We start from the raw sequence: 12,408 nt of genomic DNA, 5'->3' as shown, positions 1-12,408 counted from the left end.
CTTCACAGACTCAACAGCTACATGTAGCTAGTGGCGACTGTACTGGACGGCGAGACACAGAACATTTCCATCATTCCAGAAAGTTCCATTGGGTTAAGAGACTTGCCTAAAGGTACACAGTAGGCAGCCCAGCGGAGCCCTCTGCCACATTCTTACTCCCAGAGGAGTGACTGGGACTGAAGAAGACAAAGTAGGTACAGGGCCAGCAGGACAGTGCGTGCTCTGAAGATGCTTCCTCCCCTTTCCCTCCAGGACATTCCACTCCCTGGGTTCCATCATCGACCTTCCTCCTGACCTCTTCCTAACTGGGGATGTCTCCCAAACCTACTCATCTCTCCTCAAACTCTGGGTAACCACCCTGCCTCCACCAGGTCAGCCTCTGACCTGTGCCCACAGACTGGCCCATCCTTTGGGGGCCTCTGGTGGGTTTCTCCAGCTGCCCTTGGTGACCCCTCCTGGAGAGATCCAGCCCGTGCTTCAAGTGAAACTCATCCCCAAATAAACTCCCATCGCCTCCCCCATCTGACAGCTCCTTTGCCATTTTTAACACTCTGGGTTGCCCACAGCTCCACTACCGGGGCCACCCCGGTCCTGCCTAGTGAGGTCTGCTCACTGTCCTTTTGCTGGCGTCCTCCCCTCCCCACTTCCTCCCTGCATTTCCCCGGCGAGGCTCTGAGGCTCGCCTGCGCTCAGCACCTCCCACCTGTTCACGGTGTCAGTCACGAGTCTCTCCCTCTTCCCTGCCCCCTCGGCACCCATCCTACACAGGCTCTGCTAGAACAATCACTGGCAAATACTTTGCAACACAGCCCTCCCCTGCTCCCACCCCCAAATTCCTCTCTCCTGGCCAGCTGGCCTTCACCTCCAAGACAAACCTGGCCTGACCAGGCATCGCCTCTCTGGAGGAGACCTGTGTGGACATTCCCATGGGCGCCCGGAACATCACTCGGCCCTTTCCCTCCCTCCCTCAAATCAAGTCAAAGTCAACAAGAATTATTTAAAGAAAGCCTGCTGGGAGTCCTTTGGTGAGACAGACTCCTTTTGTTATTCAAATGATCACACCTAATTTCCCTTGTTTTGTTCGTTCAGGTTTTAAAATCGGTTTTCCTTGTGAAACACACCTCCTCCCTGCTCCTCCCTCCCCCCCCAACACACACACACACACACCCAGAGTTCCAGAATCAAGGGGAACTTGGAGGAAGCCTTTCCGCCCTCCGCTCCGGACACACCTGCTTTGCACTCCCCTTTTCTCTAGCCTGTTATTCACCTGCTCTTCCCCCATGGACCCATTTTCTCCCTCTCCTTCCAAACCTGCTTCCAAGTTCCCCTTCTCCAGCCGTGTTTCTCTAATTAACCTCCCTGACCCCATCGCTTCCCGGTTCTGCAGCATCCCAGCTCAAAGTGGCCACAGCTTCCCACAGCTGTGCTGCTTAAAGAGACCGTGGAGACCGCCTAATCCAACTCGTTCATTTTCCTGATGAGAAAACAGGCCCAGAGAGGGGGCATAACTTGCCCCAGGTCACACAGCAAGCCAGTGGGGTGGACCGAGGTCCCCAGACCCTCAACCTAGAATCTATGCATCTGTGTGCATGGCTGACCTACATTTGCCGACGTGTTGTGTGTGTTTCCGTCATACTGTGGGTGGCTTCCAGATTAGGGAGAGGAGAGGAGGAAATGGGGGCTTTAAAGACGCGTGCGGTTTTGAATGAAGCCTATGGCAAGGTGTGGGACTGGCCTGGTAACAGGGTCCGGATTTGCCATGCTGGGCGTGTGGTAGTTGGGTGGGGAGCACGTGTGGTAGTGGGGTGTTCAGAGGGCTGCGGGTGGAGGAGGGGTGGGCTCGAGAAATGTGCTGATTTGTGTGGAAGAAGGAAGGGGCTATTCGGAGGAACCCCTCGTTCCCACCCTAGCCCTGCTTTCGCCCACTCCCCTCACCTCCAACATACCTAGCACCCACCATTGCTGAGACCCTCAGAATGGCACTGCTGGCTTGGGAGCTGCCCCTACCCCCCACCGGTCCCAACCGCGTGTCAGGGCACTACCCAGGAGCCCCGGCTTCTATTGTGAGCAGCAGGCTCAGGCAGCACTGGGAAGAGGCGGGTCCAAGCCCCCCCTGCCTGAAAGGTCACCACACCCCTCCATCCCTGATGCTGGAAAGGGAGTGAAGTGCTGTCAGGGGACTTACGTTCCATCCTCATTGCTTCTGTAGAACACCAAGAAGGGGTCGGACTTCCCAAAGAAATCCTTTTTGTCCAGCTTGTTGGCACAGAACTGCATTGTGGCTACATCCTGGTGGGAAGGAGGGAGAACAGGGGTGTGAGGCAGGAGACGGCTGGAGGGTGCCCCAATCCCCATGGAAACACAGCCCCAAGACCCTGGAAAACAGGAGGATTCTGAGCACCAAGCTGGTTAAAAGACAGCATGTTACATTTGCCCTGCACCAACCAAGGGCCAGGCCCTGGGCTAATACTGGGGGGTTCTCATTTCATCTTCAAACAACCCCACTGGGCAGGTCTGATGGAGCAGTATGGGGCAGGGTGGGGGGTGGATTCTGGAGCCAGCTGCCCCAGTTTGAATTCTGGCTCTGCCACTTTCTAGCTGTGTAACCTCAGACAAGGGAGGCAACCCCTTGGAGCCTCAGTTTCCCCTCTGTAACACAAGGCTGATCACGGCACCCACCTCAAAGGGCTATTGCAAGGACTAAAGGCAAAGCACTTGGCAGAGTGCAGGTACATCAGTGTTGATGTGCGTGAGTCCATTACTGTTTTACCCCGTGGCTCAGAGAGGTGAAGCGACTCACCCAAGGCTACTCTGAGCTTGGTCTGCCAACCTCAGAGCCCTCGCTCTGTCCACAGCACCTCATCCCCTCACACACTGGGTGGTTCCAAGAAGACTGTCAAGATGAAACATCACTGGGGCTCCTGGGTGGCACAGTCGGTTAAGCGCCCAACTCTTACTTTCACCTCAGGTCATGATCTCAGGGTCATGGGATTGAGCCCCTGCGCTGAGTGGGGAGTCTACTTGGGATTCTCCCTCTCCCTCTGCTCCTCCCCTTGCTCTCTCTCTCTCTCAAATAAATACATCTTTAAAAAAAAAAAATGAGACATCACTTTCACACCCACTAAGCCGTGAGAGGCCCACCAACTCTCTAAGGTAGGTACGGCCCATTTTACAGCTGAGGAGCCTAAGGCTCAAAGCAGGGAGCAACTCCCCCAAGTTCACCAGGCAGAGCCCTGGGATCTGACTCCATGACGAGCTGACGGCCCCAGCTAACACAACACTCGGCCCAAGAGCCCAAAGAAGGTAGCCAGGCCCTGGTGAGGATTGCTGGGCCCCTCCCCTCACACGGCCCCCAGTTCCTCAGTTTGTGGCAGCTGACAGCACACTGGGCAGAAATGCCCCCATGTCCTCCTCTTCATCCATCCCCACGTGGCCTCTTCAACCCGAAAGGTCTGCATCCTGACAAATCAGCTGCCAGGTGGCCAGAGCTCAGAGCTTTGTTGTCTAGTCCCTGGGGCCTGGCTTGCCCTTCAGGGCCAGGGCCTGTCAGGAAGTCACCTAGCTCTCTCACTGCCCCCTTCCTCTCATTGGGGAAGACCATCTCGTGAGGTCAGTGTCCTACAGGCCTGTGAGGACCAAAATAGTGGCAGAGATGAAAAGGCACCCTCCCGCATGTTTGAAGGACATGGTCAAAGGTTTGGGAGTGGGTATGGTATGATGGTTAAGAATATGATTGCTGCGGGGGGGGGGGGGGGAAGAATATGGTTGCTGGAGCCAGGCTGCCTGCTTCAGCTCCATCCCTTTCTAGCTGTGTGACCTAGAGCAAGTTGTCCACCCTCTCTGGCCTCAGTTTTCTCATCTGTAAAATTGGGTACCAGCGGCCTACTTCATAGGCTTGTTGTGAGGTTGAAATGAGTCAATATGACAATAGTGCTGGAAACATTGTATAGCGCACACCAGGTGCCTTGTACGTGCAAGGTATTTGCACACTTGCCCCTCCCTGTACACACAATGTGTGTGGCCTCTGTCCCTGCCCCACCCCCACCCCCTCAAATGCCTTCCCTCAAGGACATCTGACAATAGCAAACACAGAGCATCCTTCCCTTCACTCATTCGTTCCTTCAACACACATTTATTAGATACCGTATGTATGGCCAAGTCACTGATCTCCTTATCACCTTTAGCCCTTGAAGTAATCCTTTGTTGCTTTTTTTATAAATGAGGGAGCAGGGAGTAGAAGCAGCTAACCTGCCCAAGATCACCAGCTGATAACTGGTAGAGTGGCAATTCAACACGAATGAACTGATTTCAAAGTCACGTCCCTTCTGGCACACCACTCCACTCCCTGAGAAAGAGAGCGCAATCCAGTTCGGGAGGCCCCCTTCCCTGGTTTCTCTGGACGGACTCCGGGGCAGGTATGGACGAGAAGGGGCTGGCCTCTGGTTAACCTGGGCCGGAAGTGCCCACTCAAGTGCCCCTGAGGAGGGGCAGGGCTGAGGCACAGCGGCCCGCACACAGAGGGGCCCAGGTAATGACAACTTTCATCATGTCTTTCTTCGTGGCCTACGCGAGAAGAAGAAGGAGCTGGACTGGGGGCTCGCAAGGCCTAGGAGCCCCAGGAATCCTAGAGCCTCCAGAGAAACCTAGGACATCAGACCTGGAATAAGAGACCAGCCGACTTATGGAGCACTTACTACATGCAAGTCACTATGTGAAGCCTTCTGTTTACGCACATTATTTCACTGAATCCGCATAACAACCATATGAAGTAACTCTGCTACTCTCTCCGTTTTACAGATGAGGAAACCGAGGCTTTTAAATCCTGTCATATGCCCAAGGTCACATAGAGGGTCACCCAGGCGGGGCTTTCTCCCTCAGCCTCCCAGAAAGATCTCTCACCTTCTAAGCCCGCTCCCTGCAGTCACTGTATCTCCACAGTAGAAAGTTCCAATCCCATCCCATGTTGGAGGGAGGGAGCATTTTAAATGTCTCCCTGGGGAGCTCTATCCCTTGGCCCAGAAAAAGGAGGAGGCCTAGGACCAGGTGGCTTCCTCCCAGTGCTGGCTATAGAATTGGTGAGGCCCATGGGAAAGGGGAAACGTGACAGCAGGGCATTAAACCGAGCATAGGCCCTATAGGACCGCACCACTCATAGGCCCACCAAGCTGGCCCTCGCTCCTCCCCACAGGGGCAGCGGGCTGTGGCACCAGAAAACACTGACCTTCAGACTCTGCTGAGGACAGCAAGGGGGGATAGCCCAGCAAGGCTCCCTGAGTTCTGGGCTCTCAGCCTCAGTTTCCTTCTCCGTCAAGTGACCTGCTGGGCAGGCCGATGACACTGTCCTTTAATGCCAGGCAATTTAGGCTTCCATGCCGATGGCACTGGGAGCATAAGGGGACAGGGACGACACTGGGGAGGCTGGCACTCAGGGGACAGTCCGGGAGTCCAGACCCCCTCCAGCTTCCCCAGGATACTGCTTGGTTGGAACTCCAAATGTGACCCCATCCATCTGGAGGTCACCTGAATGAACTCAGGCAGGCCACACACAACAACCTGCACTGGTTGACTATAAAATACACACATATATTGAAACAACCAAAACCGATGCCACAAAATCCAGGGGCAGAAGCTCTTACTGTCGCTTCCTAGGAGAACCCCTCAAAGCCCTGCAAGATCAGGAAGGGAAGCAGAACGTAACAGATCATTACGCCCAGGACCATTCAGCCAAGGCCACGTGTTTGGAGCTGCACTTCTGCCACCTATCCGCTGAGCAGCCTGTTGCAAGCGATGTCACCTAAGCCTGGGTGTTCTCTTCTGGAAAAATGGAGTAGGAATGGGCCCCTGAGACCCCATCCTGAAGAGTAAAGCGAAGGGCCTTTGTTAAGCACCGGTCCACAGTGCAGAGCATGGAGCCCCAGCTGTAAGAATGGGAGCCAACTCTTGTGGAGCGCCACCTACTCTTGGGCTGAACCCTATGCAACCGCCAGTGTTTAACTGGTGTCTACCTATGAAAATGGCAGTAGAATAGGGCTCTACCTAATCTGTGCCAAGCAGATATTTTTATGCCTATCAGTTCCTTTAATCCTCTCACCAACCCCAAGAGGTAGGAACTATTATTATTCCCATTTTAAAGATGGGGAAACTGAGGCCCAGAGAGGTTAACACTCTTGCCCGAAGCCACACAGCTATTAGGAGGAGAAGCTGGGATTGGAACAAGACAGTCTGGCTCCAAAGCTTAATAACTGAGATTCCAAATGATGACCCCAAATCATCCCGATAAGTTTAATTATGTTCTGTAGCCTCAGTTTGAGGAGTCAGAGAAGTGTGAAATCCATTTTAGAAAGGCCTCCTCCGTGCAAACTAGTTAAAATTACAGGGGGAAAAAAAAAAGCCTGGCTCTGAAATTCAGCTAACTGGAAAAATCCTCCAGTGAGCCACACCTCATTCCCGCTGATGGCAAATCCTTGAGGCGCTGCTAGCAGCTTATTCTGCCGCTCAACCTGATCTGCTCTCCCTAACACAATCTAGACCCAGAAACATTCACCAAAAGAGCTTTGCGATCATCAGTACTGTTGTGCCACTGTTGAATCCATGGGGATAAAAGAGACCTGCAGTAAGACTTCTAGGCTGTGACCAAGGCAAGCTTCTTCCCTCATGGGTGCGCACCCCTTGGGGAGTCCTTGAGACAAGGCACCGCAGCCGTCTGGGGACTGTGCTTTTTTTTTAATTTTTATTTTAATTAAATGCAATTAATGAGCATAGAGTGTATTATTAGTTTCAGAGGTAGAGTTCAGCAATTCATCAGTTGCGTAGAACACCCAGTGCTCATTCCATCATGTGCCCTCCTTAATGCCCATCACCCAGTTACCCCATCCCTCCACCTCCCTCCCGGGGACTGTGCTTTTGAAGGTGGCTCTGAGTTATGTCAATAGTCATATCACACAGACAAGGCTTTGACCGCTCCCCTTAAATGTAGGTTCGTGACTGGACCCCAGGAAGAGTCTGGGGAGTGGCAACAGATGGACTGGGCCAGCAGGATTAGGAAGCAGTCAATCCTGGCTAAGTAAGAGGTCCCGCTGTTTGAAGCCTCAGCTGGAGGGTGGGGCTCTCTGTGCACGTGAAATGCTCTTCCCAAACCAGAAGCATCTCTGGGATCAACTGTGGAGAAGATAAACAACTCCTGCAATATATAATTTCCAGCAATTTCTGCCTTTTTGCCCTATCTTTTTAGAAAACATATTAAGTTCTTCTAAAACAGCAGGATTGCCTCAATTTGCATCTTTCCGCATGTTAATCAGGCTGCTGGGGAGACTATAGCAAACAGCCTTTCACTCCAGAGCATTAGCCCTCCCTGACCCAGGAGGTCAGAGTTCAGGCCCAGAGGGCAGCAGGTGGGCTGAAGACCAGGAGAGGGTAGCAACACCCAGGAAGGGAGAACCGAAGCTGGGTGGGTCTTGCTGGCATGCTCCAGGATCAGAGTAAGAGTAAGGTAAGTGCCTTAAAATTTAGAAGGTGCCCAAAAGCCCAGTCATCAAAATCAAGATTTTAATGTGACACCTTGAAAAATCAAAATCAATGCAAAAACCCATGACAAATAAACCATTCACAATTCAAATAAAGCCATTTTACAAATGAAGAAACGGAGGCACAGAAAAGTCAAGTAACTTGCCCAGAGTCACATAGCTAGTAAGCAATGGCATTTGGTCTGGATCCAGAGCCCAAGTTCTTAACCACTTTGCCCTCCTGCTCACACGCTACACCCTAAAAAGAACTTTTCAGTAGATGATGGAACCATGATGATGACATTTATTGGCTTCTCTTCAAAGTTTGTGGAAAAAAAGATATCAATTAAAAAGATAAAGAATCATTAGCCACAACTCTGAATTCAGCATGCCAGCAGGAGGGAACACAACCCAGAGTCGAGAGTGATTCTGTGAGCTGTAACCTCTGGGAGGGCTCCCACATTCACAGAAGGGCCCAGAGCCCCAGCTCACCAGGATAAGACTTCAGAAGCAGGGGGCCTGGGATGCAGGCGTTTTGGGATATCCACGAAGACCCCATAGGTTAGAGCTGATTCGAACACAGATGGTGGGTGTAGCAGTTGGTCTAGGAGATCGGGCCTGTCACTACACATTGACCGTAATAACCATGTGGGGGTCAAGCTGGGTTTTCTCTGCCGTCTTAATGACTGACTTCTCAAACAATCTCATCAGCTGTGCATCTGTTGATTTGGTCATTCAGACGCTGAAAACCCCAGATTGACCATTTTCCCTCCCACGCATGGAGCCTATGTGTCTGGAATACTAACCAAAATCCATCAGCTAAAGTTCAAAAGAAAAATGGAATGATTTGGTTAGGAGGAGATATTCACAGCAGTGTGAGTAATACTGTTTCCTATAAGAGAATAGATTTAATAAATTATGGCCATCCATATAATGGAGGCATAATATATCGCTATTAAATACGTTTTCAAAGAATATCTAATGACAGGGGAATATAAATCTGGATACCACATTCTACTAATTAGAAGGAAAAAACTATACACAGAAACACCTAGAAGGAAGGAGGAAATGCAGCAAATGCACCAAAATGTGAACAATGATTATCTCTTTGTATTTTCTGTCATGTCCACTATGAACATGTTATCTTTTAGCATCAGGAAAAAATGTTTTGTTTTGTTTTTTTTCCTTTTTTGTTGTTTTTTTTTTAAACCAGAGGGATGATTTCTAAGACCAAAAAAAAAAAAAAATTACAAACTAACTTGTAAAAGGGTGCTGTGTGACTGCTGGTCGTGGATCACGCGTCTGTGCTAGCCACAACACACATCTTTCCCAAATACCAACCTGCATGCTTCTGAGCCTCAGAAAAGCTTCACTGCTTCCCCCTGCTTTACCTTACCTCTTTCTCCTTATCTTTCTCCCTTTCTCCCAGGACTCTTCCCTAGGCTCCCACATGGAAACACTGGGGTCTCCCTGATGTCTGTCCTGAGAACAGTGAGAGTTCTGACTTTATCAAGATTCAAACCCGTTAAGCAGGCCCGCTACAAGGTCCCGCGCCATCTAGCCTCCCACCCCCACCCACTCTCTCACCTCTCCAGTGTCACTCATCACTATCTCCTTGCCCCAGGGCCTTTGCACAGCTGTTCTCTTTGCCTGGACCCATCTTCTTCCAGGTAGCCGCAAGGGCTTATTCCTTCACCTGTAGGTATTTGGGCCTCTTCTATGGTATTATCCATGGATTTTCCTTCAGGATAGTAAAGAGTGCTATAAAATTTACTTGTTATTAAAAAAAGAGGCAATGGGTCTGATGAAGTTAAGGACCCCTGCTGTACCGTGATTGCTGGTTGGCATTTCTGTCTCTCACACTAAATTGGAAACTCTGGGAGGGGGGTCAAGAACTGAGCCAAGACATATTTGCTAAAACAAATGAATGAACACATGAGCAAGCTGGTGATAGCTGAGGGGTGGGGGGTGGGGCCCTGGGGCAGCTACAAGTGAAAAGCTTTGACTCCCCTGGCTTGTGAGAGGTGAGCTACCTTCTTGCCAGTGTATATAGGAACCTGACTGGGAGGCAGTGAAGATGCACTATCTGGCCAGGAACTCTCTAGAAGCCCAGCCACTCACCACGGCCGGTGAAGGTTCCTGGCCCCACAAAGATCACAAAGCCCGCGGCTCTTCCATGCACCGTAAAGCTTATGGCTTCACTGCGGGTGAGGGAAGGACTCTCTGAGGATTAGGAGTCCACAGCTCAGCCATCTGAGGCTGGCACTTCAACCTCTCTGCATCTGTGGTCTGGGGGCACTCACCCCTCCCCACCTCCCGGCCCTGCGGTGAGGATCAAATAGACTGTGAACATGAGGGGCTCAGGTCAACTGTGCGGACTATGCAAATGTTGGTCAGTATGACAGGGAATAATGACGGTTTTAGGCTGAACATAATTAAATCTTTGATGACTCAGAGGCCCTTCAGGAGCTTAAGCTCATCATCGTCAACATCAAGTATCACTGAATAATATTTTGGATCAAATTCTGATTGTTGCAACTTTCTTGGTATTTAAAATCTCGATGAGCAAGGCTTTTTGCATAACCTATCGAAGCGTGCTGGCGACCCACCGGAGTCCACTCCGGTCCTTCGCTCGTCCCCAACCGCCCACACTGTGGATGGAGGGAGGGTTTGTCTACTTAGGCAGAATGCATTCACTTGAGCAGAAAGCCCTGCTCTGGTAAGGGGGGAAAAAAAAACAACACCCCCCAGACTCCACCCTCTTCCTTTGATCCTCCCACTGAATGCAGAGCTGGAACACAGAAGCAAAGCAGTTCAGATGTAATTATTTTCATTCAGCCAGATGCTGGGAATTAGTCTCTTTTCCTTGTAAGTATTCTAGAGAAAGACAGAACGCAGCCAAAGACGCCCCAAAAGAAAAGGAGCTGACAATTTCAAGAGGAAGGAAGGGAGCCCAGCCCCCACCTCCTTGCCTTGGAACAGCTTAGATCAAGGAAAACCCGCTACCACCCCTGGATGAAGGAGGGGGAGGCGGGATGGGGAAGGAGCGGGGGGGGGGGGGGACGCGTAATAAATACTAAACACGGACTGTTTTGCCAATCCCGGAAAACCAGACCAAGGAGAGCACCCAGCATTGTCTGGGAGCTTTAGAATTCCCTAAGCACGTTAGCTTCTATTACCCGATTTAATTAGCAACTAGGGAGGAGGTCACTAGCTGAGCTAGAAGCCGGGGGAGCAACCCCACGTTAGGCTTCAAGGAATGCAGATTCCATCTTTCCCCAGGCACCTGTTGGCCCAGCCACCTCCACGAACTTCTCCGATCCTCACCACAAGGCACCCCTATCAGCCCCAACATACAGGTGGAGACACTGAGGCTCAGGGAGCTTAAATAGCTCTACCATAATGTCAGCTGGGTTCTCTCTCCCTTGTCTGAACCCCAGGAACTTCTGGATGGTCAGCATATACACTTGTAAGAGTTTCCATTATCATCTGCTGCTGCTAAACATTTGGTCAATCGTTCAGTCACAGATTCCTGAGAGATCTCCCGGAGCGCCTACCGCGCACCAAGCCCTCAGCCCTGCTGTCAAGTTCCTCCAGACCCACCTAGGTAAACAGAGAAGCCAGAGAATGAGTACTTGTGTATAAGCTGATGTGGTCATCGCCATACTGCAATTCTGTGTCTTATTCTCCCACTGGCAGCCCCCGAGTTGGGGACCCCACCGCCTGGCAGTTAAAGACCCTGGCACTAGAACCAGACTGCCTGGTTTCAAATCTCTTCTACCCAGTGGCTATGTGACCTTGGGCCGGTCATTTAACCTCCCCATAAAATAAAAACCATAAGATATCAGATACGATAATACTTCATACTACCTACAGCCTTACATCATATATTATAATAATACGGATAAATCAGCCGACGCGTGTAAACCCTTAAGGACAATGTGTGGCTCAGCATAATTGCTCAATTAATCTTGGCTAACAATTTATACTCCCATAGCAGCAGCTCTCAAAGCATGGACCAGGGACCCTCAAGGGTCCGTGAGGCCAAAGCTCTTTTCGTAATAATGTCAATAAGACATGGAGTTTTCTAGAAGTTACTCAACAGTGATATCACAATAGATTGACTGCAGAAGCAGATATGAGACTCTTCCGTTCAGCCTGACATTAAGGAAATGTGCAAAAACAAGGCCTTGCAAAACAAGGGCAACTCTTCTCACTAAACGACTTTTGTTTTGGAAAATACAGTTATTTTTCAAAAAAGTTGTTATTTATGTTATCCTGTAATGGATAACATTTGGATGTTATCCAAATGTTGGTGGATAACAATGGATCCTGTTGTTATTTTTAAGTGAATTAATATATATACTTTTAATATACTGACTTTATTTTCTAATATGGCAAGTACTTATAGCTAACAAATAACCATCGCTGCACTGACTTCCCAGGAAGGTCAGAAAATCTTGTTTCTCCTCCTCCCTCCCTCCGAGGCTCTCTTACCTGAGCCCCATGTGAATTTGGGTTCCCAGGTTCCCCTAGGCTTGGTCCTGTGTTCATACTCTGGCTACCTCGTCCTTCTCTCCCCAGCACCCACCCACTCCTACCTGAGGCTCCTAATTAACCTAAGAGGCATGCAGGCCTGGGCATGAGCCCCGGTTTTAGAAGGTTTTAGAATCCGGTTGAGCCCCGATTTTAGAAGGTTTTAGAATCGGGTTGACCTGGTTTAGAACCATGACTCTACGACTTACTGTCTTTGAACAGATGGCTTAGCTTCTCTGAGCCTCGGTTTCCTTATTCATAAAATGGGAACAACAACAGTACCTACCTCTTCGGATTATTGTCGGGAGTAGTGACAACTCACCCAAAATGCCCATCCCTCGGCAAATAATAACTATCATTGTTACTGTAT

At 50.4% G+C, this 12,408-nt stretch overlaps 1 protein-coding gene across 2 annotated transcripts in view; it reads right to left on the bottom strand.

The window, feature by feature from the left end:
- CPNE5 (copine 5) overlaps window positions 1-12,408 on the bottom strand; it is an 87,407-nt gene that overhangs the window by 31,083 nt on the left and 43,916 nt on the right. For both annotated transcript variants that reach the window (XM_088024367.1, XM_028120667.1), the window contains one exon: window positions 2,186-2,289. In XM_088024367.1, the coding sequence (XP_087880493.1) occupies window positions 2,186-2,289 (104 nt within the window). The remainder of the gene's footprint in view (window positions 1-2,185; window positions 2,290-12,408) is intronic.

The sequence above is a fragment of the Eumetopias jubatus genome, unplaced genomic scaffold (genome assembly GCF_037043125.1).
Source record: "Eumetopias jubatus isolate StellerSeaLion01/CBP00866 unplaced genomic scaffold, mEumJub1_p1.0 scaffold_6, whole genome shotgun sequence".
NCBI lineage: Eukaryota > Metazoa > Chordata > Mammalia > Carnivora > Otariidae > Eumetopias > Eumetopias jubatus.
The sequence above is the reverse complement of the archived record's forward strand: the minus strand, read 5'-3'. Positions and strand labels throughout refer to the sequence as shown.